We start from the raw sequence: 17,959 nt of genomic DNA on the forward strand, positions 1-17,959 counted from the left end.
TACATTGCCAGCATCTTGGGTATCTCATCTGAATCTGTGTACCATGTAATAACGGGTTCTTGCTGTGAAAAAGGTGTGCACACAATGTGTCCCAAAGTTGTTGACAGCAGATCAAAAACACACGAGTTGAAAGTTAAATGAACATTTGCATCATTTTCAAGAAAATCTAGCAAATTTCCCTGCAAAGTTTTTGTGACAAGACATGGGTCCATCACTTTCAGCCAGAGACAAAGGAGCAGTCCAAACAGTAGAAACACAGCTCTTTTCCCCTTCCAAAGAAAGTCAAGTCAATTCCTCCTGCAGGCAAGGTGATGGCATCAGCTTTTTGGGATGCCGATGGAGTGTTGTTAGTAGATTGCCTTCAGAAAGGCAAAACGGTCATGAGGGTATATTATGCAGACCTTGTGAAGTGTTTGTGTGAAGATATTAAAGACAAACACCAAAGAAGAAAACTCAGCAAAGGAGTCTTGTTCTACCAGAACAATGTTGTCTGCTCACAAGTGTGTCACTGCATGAGTGCAGTTTTGAAATCTTGAATTCTTCTCCCATATTCATCAGATCTAGCACTGGACTTTCACCTATTTTCTAATTTGAAAAAATACTTGGCTGGCATCTATTTTTCCACTGACAGTGATATCATTGCTGCAGTGAATGCATTCCTAGAGACCAATGAGAAAACTTTCTTTGCTGCAATGTGCTGGAATCAGTGCATTGCAGTATTGGTGACCAAAGTGTATTAACTCCATAGGGTCTATGTTGAAAAGTAACATGTTCTCAAATAAACCCTTCATACTCAGGCCAAAACTTTTCGGATGACCCTTGTAGCTTTTTTTTCCCTCAAGTTATTGTTTTTCATCTTCTGTCCTTTGTTAGCTGCATAATTGCAAATACATTCTCCCAGTTATTGCAGTAATTTTCATACCTACCCACTTTTGCAGTTTTTCCCAGATGGGAAAACTGCAAAAGTGGGCAGGTATGAAAATAAAACATTCCATAAAACTGAAAATAATAGTTAATATTTACAGTTTTATGGAATATGTTTTTCTTCCACATTTCAATAAAATTTTAAATATGAACCTCCCATATTTGTTGCTGTGGGTTTAAAGCTACTATTAGGCATCTATGGCTCTGTATTATTTATATAAATATCCAATAATTATCAAAGTTGTAATTAACTGATCTCAAAGAGAGTAGGGTTCTCCCTGTCAGTTATTCCAAATTTTTCAGCCTGCACAACACACATGCAAATCAGCCCATGAACACACACTGTTTAGACATGATGCACAACACTCCAATATGGTGCGAGTCGCTGATGTGCCTAAAATCCCACAGCAGCAGAAGGTTGAATGAATGAAATAAAATTTATTTAAAAAGTTGCATGTAGTACACACATGCAACTACATGCATAAACACTCACACAACTTTTTAAACTTTATTTCATTCATATATTTAGTACTTATTGGGATTCGGCCAACTTCTTATGTATTTCAAATTTTTCCCATACCCAAACAAGGTTGTAAAATGCTATTTTGATTAACTTGGATTGTATAACATCCTTAATATATTGTAATGTGTTTATGATAGATATTGTAATATGTTTATAAATGAGTTTGTTCATTGTTTATATACTGTTTCTTCAGACATGGAATGGTTAAATGAACCTCATGGAAAGGAAAATATGGAAGTGGATATTGGGTTTGTTCCACATATGGAATTAAAATCTACTGGCCCATCGTTGACCTCTGAAAACAAAGAGGAATTTTTATTTGGTACTACTGGTTATGAAAATATATTCCCATTGCTAGAATGGACTGAAGAAATACCACTAAATGATGCTATTGATGCCATAGACAAGGAAATGTATCCTTTTAAGCAGGTATATCTGTTATATTATTTACTTTTTGAACTTAACTATCAGAAATACTGAAAAACTAAAAAAAAAAAAGTTTATTTTATACTCAATTAATTAATATCCAGTGAAATTTAAACATCTTTATCATGTGTTGTGCATCATGTATAAGCAGCTTATTTATAAGTGACAAATAAGCTGTTATTTATGTTTGTATATAACAGGTAATGAACATTTGAAAATGAGTAAAAGTATCAAACACTGCAGTTAGTATGAAATGTACTATTTTAATCTGGCTACAACACTAGGTTGACTCTTAAAATAAGTAAAATCTACAGAAAAAAAGACTACACTGGTGTGCAAAATTTAAGGACCAGTCAGGTTTTCACCTGTAGCTTCTCATAGGAGTGGCCTGGATATGTGAAAAGCATACCAAAGGAACCTCTTGAGGCAGAAATGAAGGAAACAACACCGACACAACAACAGAAACAAAACGGTACAGAGGGACTTTATTGAAAAATGGCACCATAGCTCTGGCTGCCACGATACTGATGCATCACTGCCAAAGATGAAACAAAGGGAAGGGTAGTCCTCAGTAGGAGATATGGCTGCCCCTAATGCAGGCTTTGCACCGCCTGTCCATAATTAGAACAATCTTGTTGATAAGTTCTTGCAGTAATATCGTCCATTCCTCCATCAGCGGCATCTACAGCTGGTGAACATTTTCTGATGGATGTGTACATGCCGCTAGGCGTTTCCCCAGAGTGTCCCATATGTGTTAATGGGATTTAGATCGGTGGAATGGGCAGGCCAATCAATACGAACAATGTCCTCACTTTCCAAAAGCATATCAACAGCTGCAGTGTGATGGGGTGTGGTGTTATCATCCATAAACACAAACTTGGGGCCAATAGCACCTCGGAACAGATGCACATGGGGAAGGATTACCTCAGTACAGTAGCGTGCACCGGTTACAGTACTGCTTTCCAGTATCTGGAGTTGTGTACGTCCATCCAAGATAACGCCTCCCCAGACGAGAATACCTCGACCGCCATATCAATCCATTTCAGTGATGTTTGCAGGGTGATACCATGTGGCAACCTATCACCAGATTAGCTGACGTCCAGAATTGCTGCTGAGAGTTCTTTCAAGTATTGGGATTCTTGAGGATCATAGAGAATAACAGGGGGGGATTAACTGCGTGACTGTTGTCTGTCCTGGGTAATCTCTATCACTAACAATGGGAATGATAAGGTTTTCTTTGTGAATTGTGATATTGCCAAGTATAATGGGACTTTAGAATCATTGGAGTTGAGTCAGTGCTTTGTCTATTTTTTTGTTGAAATATGAGGAGTTTGAGTTTGTTTTTGACACATTTCTCAAGTTTGACAGTGGAGTTTTTCATTTTTGTATATACTTCTTGGTCATCATTCAGTTGTTCAAGTATTTTATTGCTGTAGTTATCTCTATCAATAATTACAGTGGTGCAGTGGTATTTTGTCTACTTTGGATATGATAATGCTCTGATCTTATTTAAGAAATTTTATACTTTTTGATTTTTGCCTAATGACTTGCATTTCATTTTAATTTGGAGAACTTTAGAGTAAACTTAGACTAATCAATGCTACATTATTTTTTCATTATTTAGTATATAGTTAATTTCCAAACCTGGAAAAAAAAAAAATACTTTGTGAGAACTTTAAATAATATACAGTGGATTCCGGTTATTTGGGGTAAATCTTAAAAAACAGAACCCAATCGAGAAAATAGCCAGGGTTTACTTCGCTTAATTGGGACAAAATGCCGTTTAATCGGGGCAGGAGACCGCAGCACTGGAGATCACCCTACGATTGTCTGGAGGTCAAAACCATAAAACAATTAGCGGTCACCTGTTTATTGGGCTTTTCTGTTAGTGCAATCTATCATAAACTGATAGTAAACTCAATCTTACTGAATTTGCGATAATACCGACAGCTGGAATTCTGTTGGTTATTATGGTAAAATGTGTTTACACTTCCATGTAATCTTCAATCATATAGAAAAATTAATTTTCAGATCTTCTCTTCATTCCTTTTTAAAGCTTTGTAACTCGTTACTTCGTTCTGACTTGCGCGTATCGTGTTACTTGCAATTTGTGTGTGCCAGGTCCCTTGTTATTGATTGCTTATCTTGTTACTGTTTTAAATTTTGACCCCCACCCACAAATGTCAGTGAACAGAAATGTCAACTAGTTAGTTAGGTACGCACATATTACAGTACATATTAATTATTCCGATTATCACGTATATTCTTCCGATTTTACGGTATCATTTAATTTTTTAATTGGTAAGGTAATAAAGGGTAAATTTGTGCTTAATATATCTTTGCTTTTATAGCCTGTGGATAATATTCCTCCTATTTTCGCTAATTAGAATCGCTGTTTAATAGAATTAAAATTCAATTCACAAACGTGATCACAATGACCGCCGCTTACTACACATCATATAGTGAACGGTACTTTACTATGGTGACTCCATCGTAACGTGATTTGATTTGATACACTCAACCAATTGTAAAAGGGGTGGGGGTACATTGTATTTTTAACTATTTACGTGAAACTTCAGATGATTGGGGCAGCCGCTTAATCGGGCCAAAATGCACTAGTCCTGATGTGTCCCAATTAACCAGAATCGACTGTATATATAAATACACCAATGAGTCAAAACAGCTTGTACCCGGCGATGCATGGATGCTACAAGATTTCTAAATGTGTCTTGTTGTATCTGGTACCAACATGTAACCAGCAGATCCTTTAACTCTGTAAATTCTGTGGTTTAGACCCAGCAGATCGGAGCTGCTGTTCCAACACAAACCACAGATGCTCGATGGGATTGATGTCTGGGAAATTTGGAGGCCACGGCAATACCTGAAAGTCTTCCTCATGTTCTGCAAACCAGTCTCAAATAATCCGGGAAGTGTGGCATGGCGCATTATCCTAGTGAAAGACTGCACCGCCAAAGAGGAAGACCATTGCCACAAAAGGGTGTACCTGGTCAGCAGTGATGTTTATGTAGGTGGTAGATGTCAGAGTGCCTGGCACCATGGATGACTGTACCGAGGGTATCCCAGCAGAACATCACCCAAAGCATGACACCGCTTCCACCGGCTTGTTTTCGCCCCATGGTGCATCCAGGCACCATCACTTCTCCAGGTAAATAACGCACATGTACCTGACTGTCCAAATGGCGCAACAGGAAACGTGATTCACTGGGCCAGACGACCTTCTTCCAATCACTCAAGGTCCAGTTTCGATGCTCGAGTGCCCATTGTAGGTGCAGTTGCCAGTGAACCGCGGTTAGCATGGGCACTTGGAGCAGCCTGCAGCTACACAGCCCCATTTTCAGCATGGTTCAGTATCTTGTGACACATTACTCCCGTCACCAGTCACCAGCATTCCAATTACCAGCGAGTTGCGCCACAGTCGCCCTTCTGTTGCCACGTACCATCCGAGGAGAACCTTTGTTCACCTTGAGCATCGATGAGCCGTGGTTGTCCAACTCCTCGCCAGCAATTCGTGGATTTTCCCTCCTCAGACCACTTTTGGTAGGTACTAACGATGGCTGACCATGAGCATCCCACCAGCCATGCCATTTCGGATATGTTCTTACCCAGTCGTCTGGCCATTACAATTTGGCCTTTGTCAAACTTGCTCAAGTCCACTGCCTTTTCCATCTGAATAACACTGATTAACAGAGCTCAGTATCAGGTGTTTTTCATACCGTGTCCCGATCCATGCACATGCTGTAGTTCACCTGCAGTTGCTTCAATTTGCATAACAACTCACTGGTCATAATGTTTTGGCTCATCAGTGTGTGTGTGTGTGTGTGTGTGTGTGTGTGTGTGTGTGTGTGTTAAGATTCTTAGCAAAGCTTATTATCTTAGTACTCGCCTCTAGATCCATATTGTTTAGGGTTAAATTTACATAAAGGAAAGTAAAGAGAGCTTAAGCTCTGCTAAGAATATTAATAGATAATCAACAGTACTTCAAACTTCAGCTGTAAAATTAGTCCTATATATATATATTTTTTTTTTTTATTTATTATTTATTTTTTTGTTGTTGTTATTGCTAAAAGCCTATTTGTTGGAAAGAAAATTGAACTCCAACACCATTTTAGTTATAAAATTGGAGAACAAGTGTATCAATTCTTACAAAAACAGCAGGTAATATGTAATATTAAGTACTGAAGGAAGCATATATCAATTTTGTCACAGTAAATATTTTAAATTAAGAGTCAGTGAGCCTGTTGGTCAAATTAAATTGTTTTGTGAGTTGCATGCATTACAAAAGTAATTTTTTTAAAGTGTTTTTCTAGAATATATATGATAATTTAGCTTTTCTTATTAAATAACTGGATTCAAGTTCTAATTGATATTTATCTTCATCATAGGTAAACTATTATAACCTGACAGAGGCTTTAAACAGGGCAAAATTAGAAAAAAAACTTATCCACACAGTGTTTCTCTGGGGAGCATTAGATGATCAGTCTTGCTGAGGTTCAGGGCGGACTTTGCGAGATGGAGCTCTTGCAAGTCCGCCTGTTATACAATTATTACAACAACATTTTATTAGTTCTTGGTCATTGGTTTTGGAATTGCAAGTAAGTGTGTGAGATATTTATGAAATATGGTAAATTTTATATATGAAGGCAGATGGGAAAGTTACTTTCATGAATATATTTTAGATAAGCATCCCCATTTACATTTGAATAGAGAACATGGCAACATAAACTAAGTGAATAGAGGTTTGTGTGAAGGCAGTAGATAGCAGCAGCTGCCTGCTGAGAGCCACAACAGCTGATTCAAAATGATAACAGATTCCTCATGGGTGGGGAAGTCATTAGCATCAAAAATGGAAACAAATGCACAGCAAGCATATTGATATGATTATGTATGCAAATTGACACTGAAGCTTCGAGAACTGTCTACAGAGCTGGGAAAAAATGCTTAATCATCCACAAGTTGTTTAAATATCAGAAAGTTCCAGCACAATAGAAACAGTTCTACCTGGTGTACTGCTAAGTGTCATACAGGGTAATTATGTAGAAAAGTGACTTTATCATCAAATATAATTATGAATTTGTAAAACGTTAGTTTTATGTTTAATTCTATGAGAAATAAATTTATAAAAATAATTATCCCTTTCTTTGTTGTGTAGCGCTTCCGTAGCCAGGTGGGCAGGAGCAGCAGTGCGTAGCACGCGCTTCTTGATTAGACCAGGGTTCGAGCCCATGACCACCGCATATCCCCGGAGCAATATGGCCTTAGTTGCTAATGCTCCTAAAAACCAAATAACAAACAACTGTTCTCTGTGAACATGTGGTGTATGTGTAGAAAAATAGTCTGTTTTACTCATTTTTTAGGCTTAATAATGGGAGTGTTTTAGAATATACAGTGATCTCTCACCAGCTGAAAGTGGGGGGGGGGGGGATACATTTCTGAAAAGTAGAACAGTTGACAAGTATGAAGTCCCACTGAAAATATAGGTGTTTGGAAAAAGCAAGTATGCCAATAAAGTATGGGGGGAAACACTTCCATGTGGGTTATTATTTCACAATAATAACCTACAATTATTATCACAAATTCAATAAGATCAAGTATAACCCACAATAATAACCCACTGTTGGTATTATCGCAAATTCAGTAAGATCAAGTTTACTATCCGTTTATGATATATTGCACTAACAGAAAAGCCCAATAAACAGGTGACTGCTAATTGTTTTATGGTTGTGACCGCCAGAAATCCGACCAAACCATGTGGTACAGTCGTAGACAATCGTAGGATAATCTCCACTGCTGCCATCTCCTGCCCCGATGATTAAATGACACGTTGTCCCAATTAAGCGAAGCAAACCCTGGCTATTTTATCGATTGGGTTCTGTTTTTTTAGGATTTGTCCCAAATAAACAGCTGCCCTGATTAACCGGTGGCCCAAATAACCGGAATCCACTGTATATATTTCAGAATGAAGTTTGAAATACGAGGTGTGATAATAAAGTTCCCAGACTGACGTTGCAGTCATGTTCAATGAGTTTGAAAATAAATAGAAGTGGTATGTTTTAGCTCAAACTTCCTCCTACAGATGGTGGTACAGAGATTTTCCAGTAGGCTGTCAAGTTGCAACTAACAACCAGTTTCATTAGTAGTGTTAATGTTCCATGTTACAATAAACAAATATCAAATTTTACTTTAAACTGGGAAAATCTGTGACAGAAATGTATGAAATTTAAAAAAGTGTTTATGATCAAACATTAAGTCATACTAGTGCGTTTGAATGATATAAGTGGTCCAAAGATGGACATGAGGATGTTCACATTGACCCAAAAATTGGGCGTTCATCAGCCCCTCAAAATGAGGACGGAGATTGTGGCAATAAATTGTAATTTGACCCTTAGAATGGTGAGTTGGATATGAAAAAGGAGATGATTTGTCAATTCTGTATGAAGATTTAGCAGAAGGAAGGGCTGTGCAAAATTTGTGCCACACATCGTGGATGAGCAGACAGAGTAAAGAATGTCATCATGCAAGGATTTTATCCAGACTTGTCGAGACAATCCTAATTTCCTCAACTGTATTGTCACTGGCAATGATTGCTTGATGTTTCAGTATGACCCAGAGACACAGCATCAGACCATGCAGTGGACTTCAAAATCATTACCAAGACTCAAAGATTGTTTACATAAGTCTAGGGTCAAGATGATGCTGATTATGTTTTTCGACAAACTGGGTGTGATCCATAAGTAATTTGTACCTGAAGGAGAGAGAGTCAGTGCTACATTCTACATACAGGTGCTTCAAAGACTACTGAAGTGCATTTCCTGGGTGAGGCTGCAATTTTGAGAGAAAGGCAGCTGGTTCTTGTTGCACGACAGTGCCTCTGCCCATTCTGCACTGGTTGTGAATACATTTGTGATGAAATGTGGAATTGTACAGATCAACCAACCTCCATATCTAGCACTAGCTTTCTCTTTCCAAAGGTAGAAACTGTCCTCAAAGGAAAGAGATTTCATGATGTTGGGGACATAAAGAAAAACATAACTGCCAAACTGAACATCATCTCTTTGAATACTTTTACTGACTCTTTTCAGAAACTTTTAGAACAGTATAATAAGTGCCTTCAATCAGGTGGTGATTACTTTGAATAAACAAAACCATTTTTGAGTTACTTTGTATTCTTTTTATTGCACCGCTCCAGGAACCATGTAAAATTTAAGATGTTCATATTGTTTTTTGAAAAAAGGAAAACACAAGTTCACTTCACTATGATTGGTACTGCTTAAATTTTGAATCATCTTATCAGCAAGAGCTGCATCTCATTGTTCCATGTTGGTGAATAGGGACTTGTTAAAGCTGACACTTTGGCAACATTTCCATTTTAACTGAAGAGCTGAATTTTTTATTCAACAGTAAGAAGGATCCTTTTCCATCTTACCATGATGGACACACTTGAATGCAAATTTAAAAAAAGAAAAAAAAAAAAGAAAAAACATTAAAACAAACTTTATTGCAATAAAACTGAATGATTACTAAATTTTGACTAGTGAGGCTAGTTGGTAGAAAGTAAAGGTAAGGATGAAGCATCTGAGAATTCGAGGGGACTTTTTTAAAGCAACTTTACTAAATGTAAACAAACACTTGTAACAGATTTCATGTATTTCTTTTTGTTATTTAACTTAAACTTCCCTGAGGTGTAGAGACCCCAGTTAATCTGCAACCTGGATAAGTCATGAATCTACTCTGTTTCTTGTGAAGGTGTCATTAAGAGAGTAGACTAAATAAATTCTCTTGCTGTTCTCTACCCATATACCCATTCCCTTGATTTTCATCATGTCCTTTTGTTTAAGGAGACTGGATTAAAACCTTGTATGTTTTAAAAAAAAATTATGTGTATTACAAAATTTTGACATGTAAATATAAAACATTATATCAAATCTGTGGGTGGGAAGAGATTAGTATACAAACTGTAATTTTAATATATTATTAGTTTATAATAATTTTATCGTACTTGCTGAATATATTTCTTTTTTTTTTTAGGCACTTAAAGACAGTGTAGATCCAGAACAAGCTAAAATAGCCACTTACTTACTTGAATATTACCATTTTCCTGTGGAGTCTCTCATTCTTCTTCCAAATGGAACTGTAATTCATAATATCAATGCAAACACCCTTCTTGACTTTGTTGAAGATACAATTGATCTTTCTCTAATAGATGGGTAACTTATATTCAGTTTATAAATTCCTTCCTGTGAATGATTTAAAACTTTAACATAATCACAGAGTTACTTTTTTGTTAATTATGTTTAGAAAATTGCAGTTTTAGTAGCAAATGATAAAATTGAACAACAAATTAAGATAATGCTAGTTTAAAATTTTTGCAAATGACAATATCGCCAATAACTAAAGAAACCTCATTATTTTACATATACTTTGAGCAAACTGGGTTTGCCATGTAGTGCATTGATCTCGTACTGTGAATACCTTTTGCCATGAGTTGCCTTGGTATTGCATTGCTCTAAATGAAAAGCGCGCCTTTCCTGTGAATTAAATATGATTGATCAAATCATATGATGTTTATCGCTTTTCATGTGTTATTTTTTTAGTTTTCTTTATGATTGAAAATTACTCTCAACATAATGCAAACATAATTATCACATGAAATGTTTACTAAACCAGAAATCAAATTCACCTTTGTGTAGTAGCATTGGTTGTGCATGCGGAATATAATGTTATTGTACTTTTGACAGTAGGCCTCAGCTATATTTTGCATTTGTGCTCTCTTTGCATATAGTCAAAAATTCAGAATTCAAAGCATTTAAATTTTTGACATTAGGCTACAGAGGTACTCTGCATCTAGTAGCTGAATTGAAATAATTATGTATACATATTGTGAAATGCAAGAAGCAAAATCCAAGCAGAGGTAAACTGAGAATACCTGTTAACCTGTAATATCAGCATACTTTGCTGTACGTGCATTTTACCCAGGAGGAAACTCCATATTCTTTTCTCTTAGTATATTTAGTCCAATTTCTTTGTTTGAATCAGTAGTAAAATGCTGCAAAAAAACTTTTTTGTTCTTTACAATATTTCTCATCTTACAGCAATCACATTTTCTAAGGATTTTGATTCTGCCAAAAGGAACCTGCATGATAAAATATGCTTTCTTTTGATGGGAATCAATCTCTCTCTTTTTTTTTTTTTTCTTCCCTATTTAAATTAACGTTTTCCTAATATTCTCTAAATTGAATATAAACTTAAATATTAAATGTTATATTTGTTAAATGTACTTAATATTGCACACAGAGCTTGTTTTAAGACTCGACTAATTGGTAAAGTATGTGATAATAATTTAATGATTAAATTGTATGCATACTTTACCTGTGAAAATGAATTCCTTAACATTTTTTTTTTTTTTTCTAATGATGTGTCAGCCAATTGCTGCACAAGATTAAACCAGAAATTTGACCATCTTATTGATGAAAATTGCTGATATGAAAACTCTAGATCATTAATATCAATATTCTAAACAATTTTTTTGTCACTGGCATCAGAGACAAAACTAAATGCACACACGCAGGTTGCACCTTTGCATTGAACATTTAAGCTAATAGTGAGCACTCCACTAATACATGCAGCTCGTTGTAGTCATCATATTTGGGGCCATAATAATGTCAGCTGTTTTAAAAATACATGAAAGTAACTTCTAATTTGTAATTGAACTCACCTGACTGGAGTATATTTATGAATATTTAACCAAAATGGGGCTTAAATCTACAACCTTTTAATTATATATTCGTGTAATTAGCCACTTTGAAAGTGTCGCTGGCCCAATGTAATAATCTGCTGCTGTTATTATAGGGTTTTAGGCATATCAGTGACTTAGACCATATTGCACCATCTCTCTCTCTCTCTCGACAAAAAATCTGAGTTTCTAAGCGAAAAAACCATGCAACATTGTAAAAAAAGCCCAGAAAAATGCCTTGGTGGAAATGAAATCAAAATATAGCCTTTTAGTGGATTAGCTGAGAGGAGTAAAGTCCATTAAAATTCTTAAAATCAAATAAATCTAAGAATTTAATTACAGGCTGGCCTCGATTAACGCAATTAATTCGTCCCGCGAGCGCATCGCGCAAAACAGAAACGCGTTAATCGAATATAATAATCAATAGGAAAAATTATAATTGGTCCTCCACCTTCTGGAATGTCCATAAAAAAATTTAAAAATACCTTTTAAATAACTTTTTAACTGTATACAATGTAAAAGATAATGAAAATAATTATGGAATTAAATGTTTATTTCATAAAACAGCGGTTCGTGCCGCAGAATATTTTAAATTTTTGAGGGAAACACAGTGATACTCGACATCTGTCAGACACTGCGCGAACTACTAGCTCGAGGTAGTTCACAGTTTCAGCATTTCTTATTAAGTTGTTAGGACCTAACTACTAAACGGAACTGTTAGGTACATGTATTTCTTTTGGTTTGGGTGTGCCTTGAAAAAATTACTGAGACACTAAGGGCGCCGTGAACCGAGAAAGTATGGGAACCTCTGACATAAAATACGCAATGAAGAAATGACTGTTGCGGAAATATTTGAACAGTGTTGACTCTCTCTTTTCATCAATCAATTTCCGATAGCCGACAACAATCTTCTCTGGGCCCTGGCGAAATAAATATCGCAGAAAACCTCAAACCTTTATCTGCAATACGAAAGATCATCTAATTCTTTTACCGTTATCTCCTTCGCGGTAACATTTTCATCTGACTCATTTAAAAATTTGAATTTTATGCAAGTGTGCATTGACTTTATTAGCAGGAGACAAACAAGTAACATGTCTACTTCCGATGGTTGATGGAACACACCGAGGCGGGCAGCAGGCAAACGTTTGTTTATTGACTGTATGACTCGTGGTAAGCTTAACGTGCGATTCAAATCTTTTTCAACTATCGCATAAAAAGAAGAGATCACGTTAACTGGAAATTTGCATTGTGTTTTTTTTAAATTGCGTTAACTGAAAATCACGTTAATCGAACTCGCGTTATGCGAGGCCTGGCTGTACTGAAAGACACTGCATGCTGTTTTAGAAGTTTTTACAATGAAGATACAATTTAGACCGTGTGTTAGATTTAAATTTTAGTTTCATTGAATTATACTTGTACAGTAAAGCTCTGAATCTACTTCTCTCAATTATCGAAACTTTTAAGGCTGCATTTTGGGTCTACCATGGAAATTTTCTTTGGGCCAATGGGGGTGAGGGCAGAGAGGCATCAACTGAATCCGTAACAATATGAGACAGATATCTGATGGCCTGCATACTTTCACTTATATTTTGTGTAAGTTCTCATAAAATGCAGACCACAAGACATTGTCTTGTGTTCTCGATGATTTCATCATCCATTTTCAATCCACTGCAGAATGAAGCCCTATTCAGCAACTTTCCAGTTCCTTCTGTTTTGTGCAATGGCCATCCATTTACTACCCCTGAACTCGTGAATTTCATCTGTCCATCTCCGTCTTTGTGTTCAAGGTTTTCTTCTAGCTCCTCTTGGGTACCATTCTGTTATTTTCTTAGTCCATCTTGTCGAGCTATGTGTCCTGTCCAGGACCATTTTAGTTCTTTAGTTTTGATAAGAATGCCCTTTACTTGAGTTTGCTGCCTAATCCATGTGTTTCTCTTCTTATCTAACAGTCTTATTCCTAATATAATTCGTTCCATTCTTCGCTCTGTAGTTCTCGGCTTCTCTTCCATTCTTTTGGTGAGTGCCCAAGTTTCACTTCTATAAGTCATGGTGGGGAGTATACATTAGTTCATTATTTTACGTTTCATACAAATTGGGATATTGCTCCTCAGTATGTGACTATATTTCCTGAACGCTATCCATCCAAGATTTATTCTTCTCTTGACTTCCAGCAATTTGTCATTATTACAGCTAATGACTTGTCCCAGTTAAGTATATGAATCCACCTTTTCAATTACTGCTCCTTCAATGATTATATCCCTTTCTGTGGCATACTTGTTCATCATTACTTTTGCTTTAGCCATATTCATCTTTAGTCCGAAATCCTTACTAACTCTGCATAACTGATTAAGATTTTCCTCTAATTCTTTGGGATCATGGCTTATGATCACAATGTCGTCTGCAAATCGTAAATGGTTTAGGCACTCTCCATTCACATTGACTCCTTTCTGTGATCATTCTAATCTTCTGAAAGCTTCCTCAAGTGCAGCAGTAAACAACTTTGGAGTTATTGTATTTCCTTTTCGAACTCCTTTCTCAATTTTAAATTTGCTACTGTCTTTGTCTAGTCTAATAAAGGAGGTAGTGTTCTCATATATTTTCTTCAAAATCATAATATATGGGGTATCTATGCCTTGTCTTTCCAGTGCCTAAAACATTGCCTTATGCTGTACGGAGTCAATTGCCATTTTTATAATCCACAAATGGGCATAATGGTGTTTTATATTCATTTGTTTTCTGCCTTAGCTGTGATATTACATGAAGGTGATCCATAGTTGAGAATCCTGTCCTAAAGCCAGCTTGCTCTTTTGGTTGATTCTCATCAAGTATTCTTTCTAATCTGTTAGTAATAACCCTTATGAACAACTTGTAGATGTGGGATAACAAGCTAATTGGTCTATAATTCCAATTTCTGATTTATCTCCTTTCTTTTATGCAGAAAAACTATGATTGCATTATTCCACTCCTTAGGCATCACACCTTTTCTAATGCATTTTATGAAGTCTTTCCAGTTTTTGTGTCATGTCTCTTCCTCCCAATTTTAACAACTCTACAGTAACTTCATCTTCTCCTGGGGCTTTCTGATTCTTCATTTTCTTCAACGCATGTTCTGCCTCATCAGGAAGGATATCAGGTATGTCGTATGTGTTACTAATTTGTGATCCATCTTCCCCACTGCTAGCATCATTCCCTCGCTCCTTGTATAATTCTCTATAGTAGTCTTCTGCTATTTATAAGTACACCATTGCTATTTTTCAGTTTCAGTATCATTTGTCTTTCTGTATTAGTGTACATCTTACCATTCTGTGATCACTTCCAACATTTAACTTGTTCAGGATGGTAACATCATTATGATATATCTTCTGTTAGTGAGGATGAAGTGATTGATGATTTATTCATTGTCAAAGGATCTTCCAAACTCCTCATTTGCCTGAAGAATGGTTCCATGGTGTAGCCAAAATGTTAAAAATCTTAAAAGGTTTTAGCAGTTGAGAGGTATCAGGCTCCTGTCTTCCAAATACAATTCAGGAAAGCTAAATTTATATCCAATATGCGAGTTAATTATTATTATTTTTGCTCTTATATTATTTCTACTTGATTGGGGGTTTCACCTTGTGATGGGTATTGCTACCAAGTACACAGGGTGGTTATTATGTCTCGTGTTACTGTTGATCAAGGAACTCTGAATATCCTACAGGTGCTCAGGATTGTGACTGTCTGAAGTTTTTTGTAGGTGTTCGCTGGGAGTCCTATTGCTCCTAGGTTGTTATGTAGGGTCTTTGACATTATACCGGAGGTTGACATGATGATTGGGATGGTCGTTACTTTGTTGCATATGCCACATCTCTTTAATCTCCTGTCTTAGGTTCATGTACTTCCTGATTTTTCCTAATGAGTTTCTGGAGGTTGCCAGTGTTGGGCACTGCTATATCAATCAGATATGTAGCCTTTTCCTTCTTGTCCACAAGGGTTATGTCTGGTCTATTGTGTGGGATTGTGTTATTCATTATTATGGCACAGTCCCAGTACAGCATGTGGGAAGGGGTCTCTAGGACTGCCTAGGGTTCATAAATATCAGTAATTGTTTGTTGATCAAAGAAAGTGTAACATACACTTTCTTTGATGAGCTGGTATTTCCTCGCTAACTTCTGTTGTATTATCCTGACTACCTGGTCATGTCTGCGAGTGTACTCTGTCTGGGTGATCACCTTGCATCCCATAGTGATATGTTGGATTGTTTCTGAGGCCAGGTGGAATTGTTGACATGTCATCTGACACTCCACACTCCTTGGCAATGTATTTTCTATAGTTTCTGGTGTTGATTACCTGGTCTTGGATGACGAGCATGTATCCTTCAGTCTCGGGGTATTATTATTACTACTATTATTAAAGGCCAAAGGATGTAAGGAATTTAGGCTTCGGCTACATCAGTTAAAGAAAAAATAATAAAAAATCATAAAAACTTCATATAAAAAAGGACAATCCTCATTCCTCTTATAGTCGTCCTGCTAAGAGAAGATACCAGTACAGTTGCCTCTTAAACCTCACCAAACTGTCAACTGCAACTGCCCAAGAGGTGCAGTTTATTTCATTGATCAACAACATGCTGACAAAACAAAATTTGTTTGGTCCAGTCTATTAGCTTCCTTCAATAGTTTAAATTAATTGTTAGGATCATTTAAATTTTATAAATATTTTGAATTATTTTGATTGATAAGGGTTAAGTATTCATGTTGTTGTTGTTGTTTGGTTTTTAGGAACATTAGCAACTCAGGCCATATTGCTCCGGGAATATGCGGTGGTCATTCCCTGACCTTTCCGCATCCTCCGTATTTGGTGGTGACGGGCTCAGTATTCATGTGAAGCAATAATTAATGTAATCTCAGAGCTGAATAAACTCCCTTTAAATTTTTAGATAATTAACAAAAAGAAAAAATAACACTGATATTTTAATAAAATTTCAGCTCCAGACCATATGAAAATCCTTTCTAATAAGATGAGATGTTGCTGGAAAATGGCTTTCAATATATCAGTAATTGATTTTTATTGCCATAAACATTACTAATGCAATATCTTAAAATGAACAGTTTCTGACTAGCTAATGGTTGTTTAGAAATAAGGTGGGTGGTTTAACATTGTTTGTTAAACAGAAATTTTACTGGTCATCATTCAGTAATTCTTATTGATAAAATGATTTTAAAAGCTGACTTATGCATATTTTTGGTAGTCATAGCTGGCAGTTGTTTTTCAAGCACAGTAGTAATTTGGCTAAATTGATGAAATTTGAGAAAACTGGACTGTAGACTGATCAGTTTAAAAAAAATGAATTCTCCAGTGTGATTAAATCATCCCCCATTTTTGCAAAATAATAATACAGGCTTTAATTTCAAACTTTAACATATTTTAAAATATTGGTCCATATTTTTTGATTAACTATAACCACCATTTAAGATTGGTAATCTACTTCTGGAACTTAACATATGTATATGGAGAGATTCTTCAATACAGTGCAATATTTTATTCATTTAGAAAATTTTGTACAGTTATAAATAGTTTGGTTTATTCCTGTTCATACTAATTTAACTATTAATTATTTTTTTTTTTTCTTTTTTTTTTAATTTTAGATTCAGAGATCCTGTAGAAAAAAGTTATCTCACATTTCTGAAAGAAGGTCTTCGAAAAGCTGAACAGTTGAAAATTACTGCAACAACAGAAAAACAAGAGCTGTAATTATAAGTATTGATATTTTATAAGAAATTTTTAAATAAATAATGCTAATTTAGTCCAAAGTCATACAAAATGACAGTGACTTTTTTTGCAGAACAACTTTATAAAGATATTTAATGGTTCAGTGTTTGTGTAGATAGTTTTCATTCAAATAATTAAATAGTGAAATCATTTTACTAAGTGGCTCAGGTTTGATCTTCCTCAGTTTGGAATCATTGATCAGAAGGGAGCTAGTTAGTGGCATCATCTTAACAAGATTAATAATTTATTATTATAATTTGACCACTGACTAAATGTGTAGGCATTTATTTATGGCATAATGCTGTTCATAATTGCGATTTGTGAATCTTCATTTATATCATAGCGTGCTAGGCCCAGTGATCCCATGGTGTTAAGACTAATTATATGCAGTTCAGAAATGTGTTAGGATAGCACTGTTAGATAGAATATAAAAAAAGCAGCATGGGCACCCTGTATGCATGAAAGATATTTTATTTTGTGTGAAAACATCTATGGCGTCACTAGAGTAAAACCGTTTAAATTTTTGAACAGTTTGATTAAAACTTACTTACTTACGCTACTTAGAAGGTTGATGTTGATCAAAATCT

At 35.8% G+C, this 17,959-nt stretch overlaps 1 protein-coding gene across 1 annotated transcript in view; it reads left to right on the forward strand.

Annotated features, from left to right (window-relative positions):
* Positions 1–17,354, forward strand: part of LOC150085058 (selenoprotein N-like) — a 58,383-nt gene extending 41,029 nt beyond the window's left edge. Inside the window, exons 6-9 of the mRNA XM_090376451.1 lie at positions 1,641–1,876; positions 6,277–6,486; positions 9,920–10,098; positions 17,249–17,354. Of these exons, the coding sequence (XP_090232577.1) occupies positions 1,641–1,876; positions 6,277–6,486; positions 9,920–10,098; positions 17,249–17,354 (731 nt within the window). The remainder of the gene's footprint in view (positions 1–1,640; positions 1,877–6,276; positions 6,487–9,919; positions 10,099–17,248) is intronic.
* Positions 17,355–17,959: the final 605 nt, after the last annotated feature.

Source organism: Mastigoproctus giganteus, chromosome 6 (genome assembly GCF_048544385.1).
Source record: "Mastigoproctus giganteus isolate SK-2022 chromosome 6, ASM4854438v1, whole genome shotgun sequence".
NCBI lineage: Eukaryota > Metazoa > Arthropoda > Arachnida > Uropygi > Thelyphonidae > Mastigoproctus > Mastigoproctus giganteus.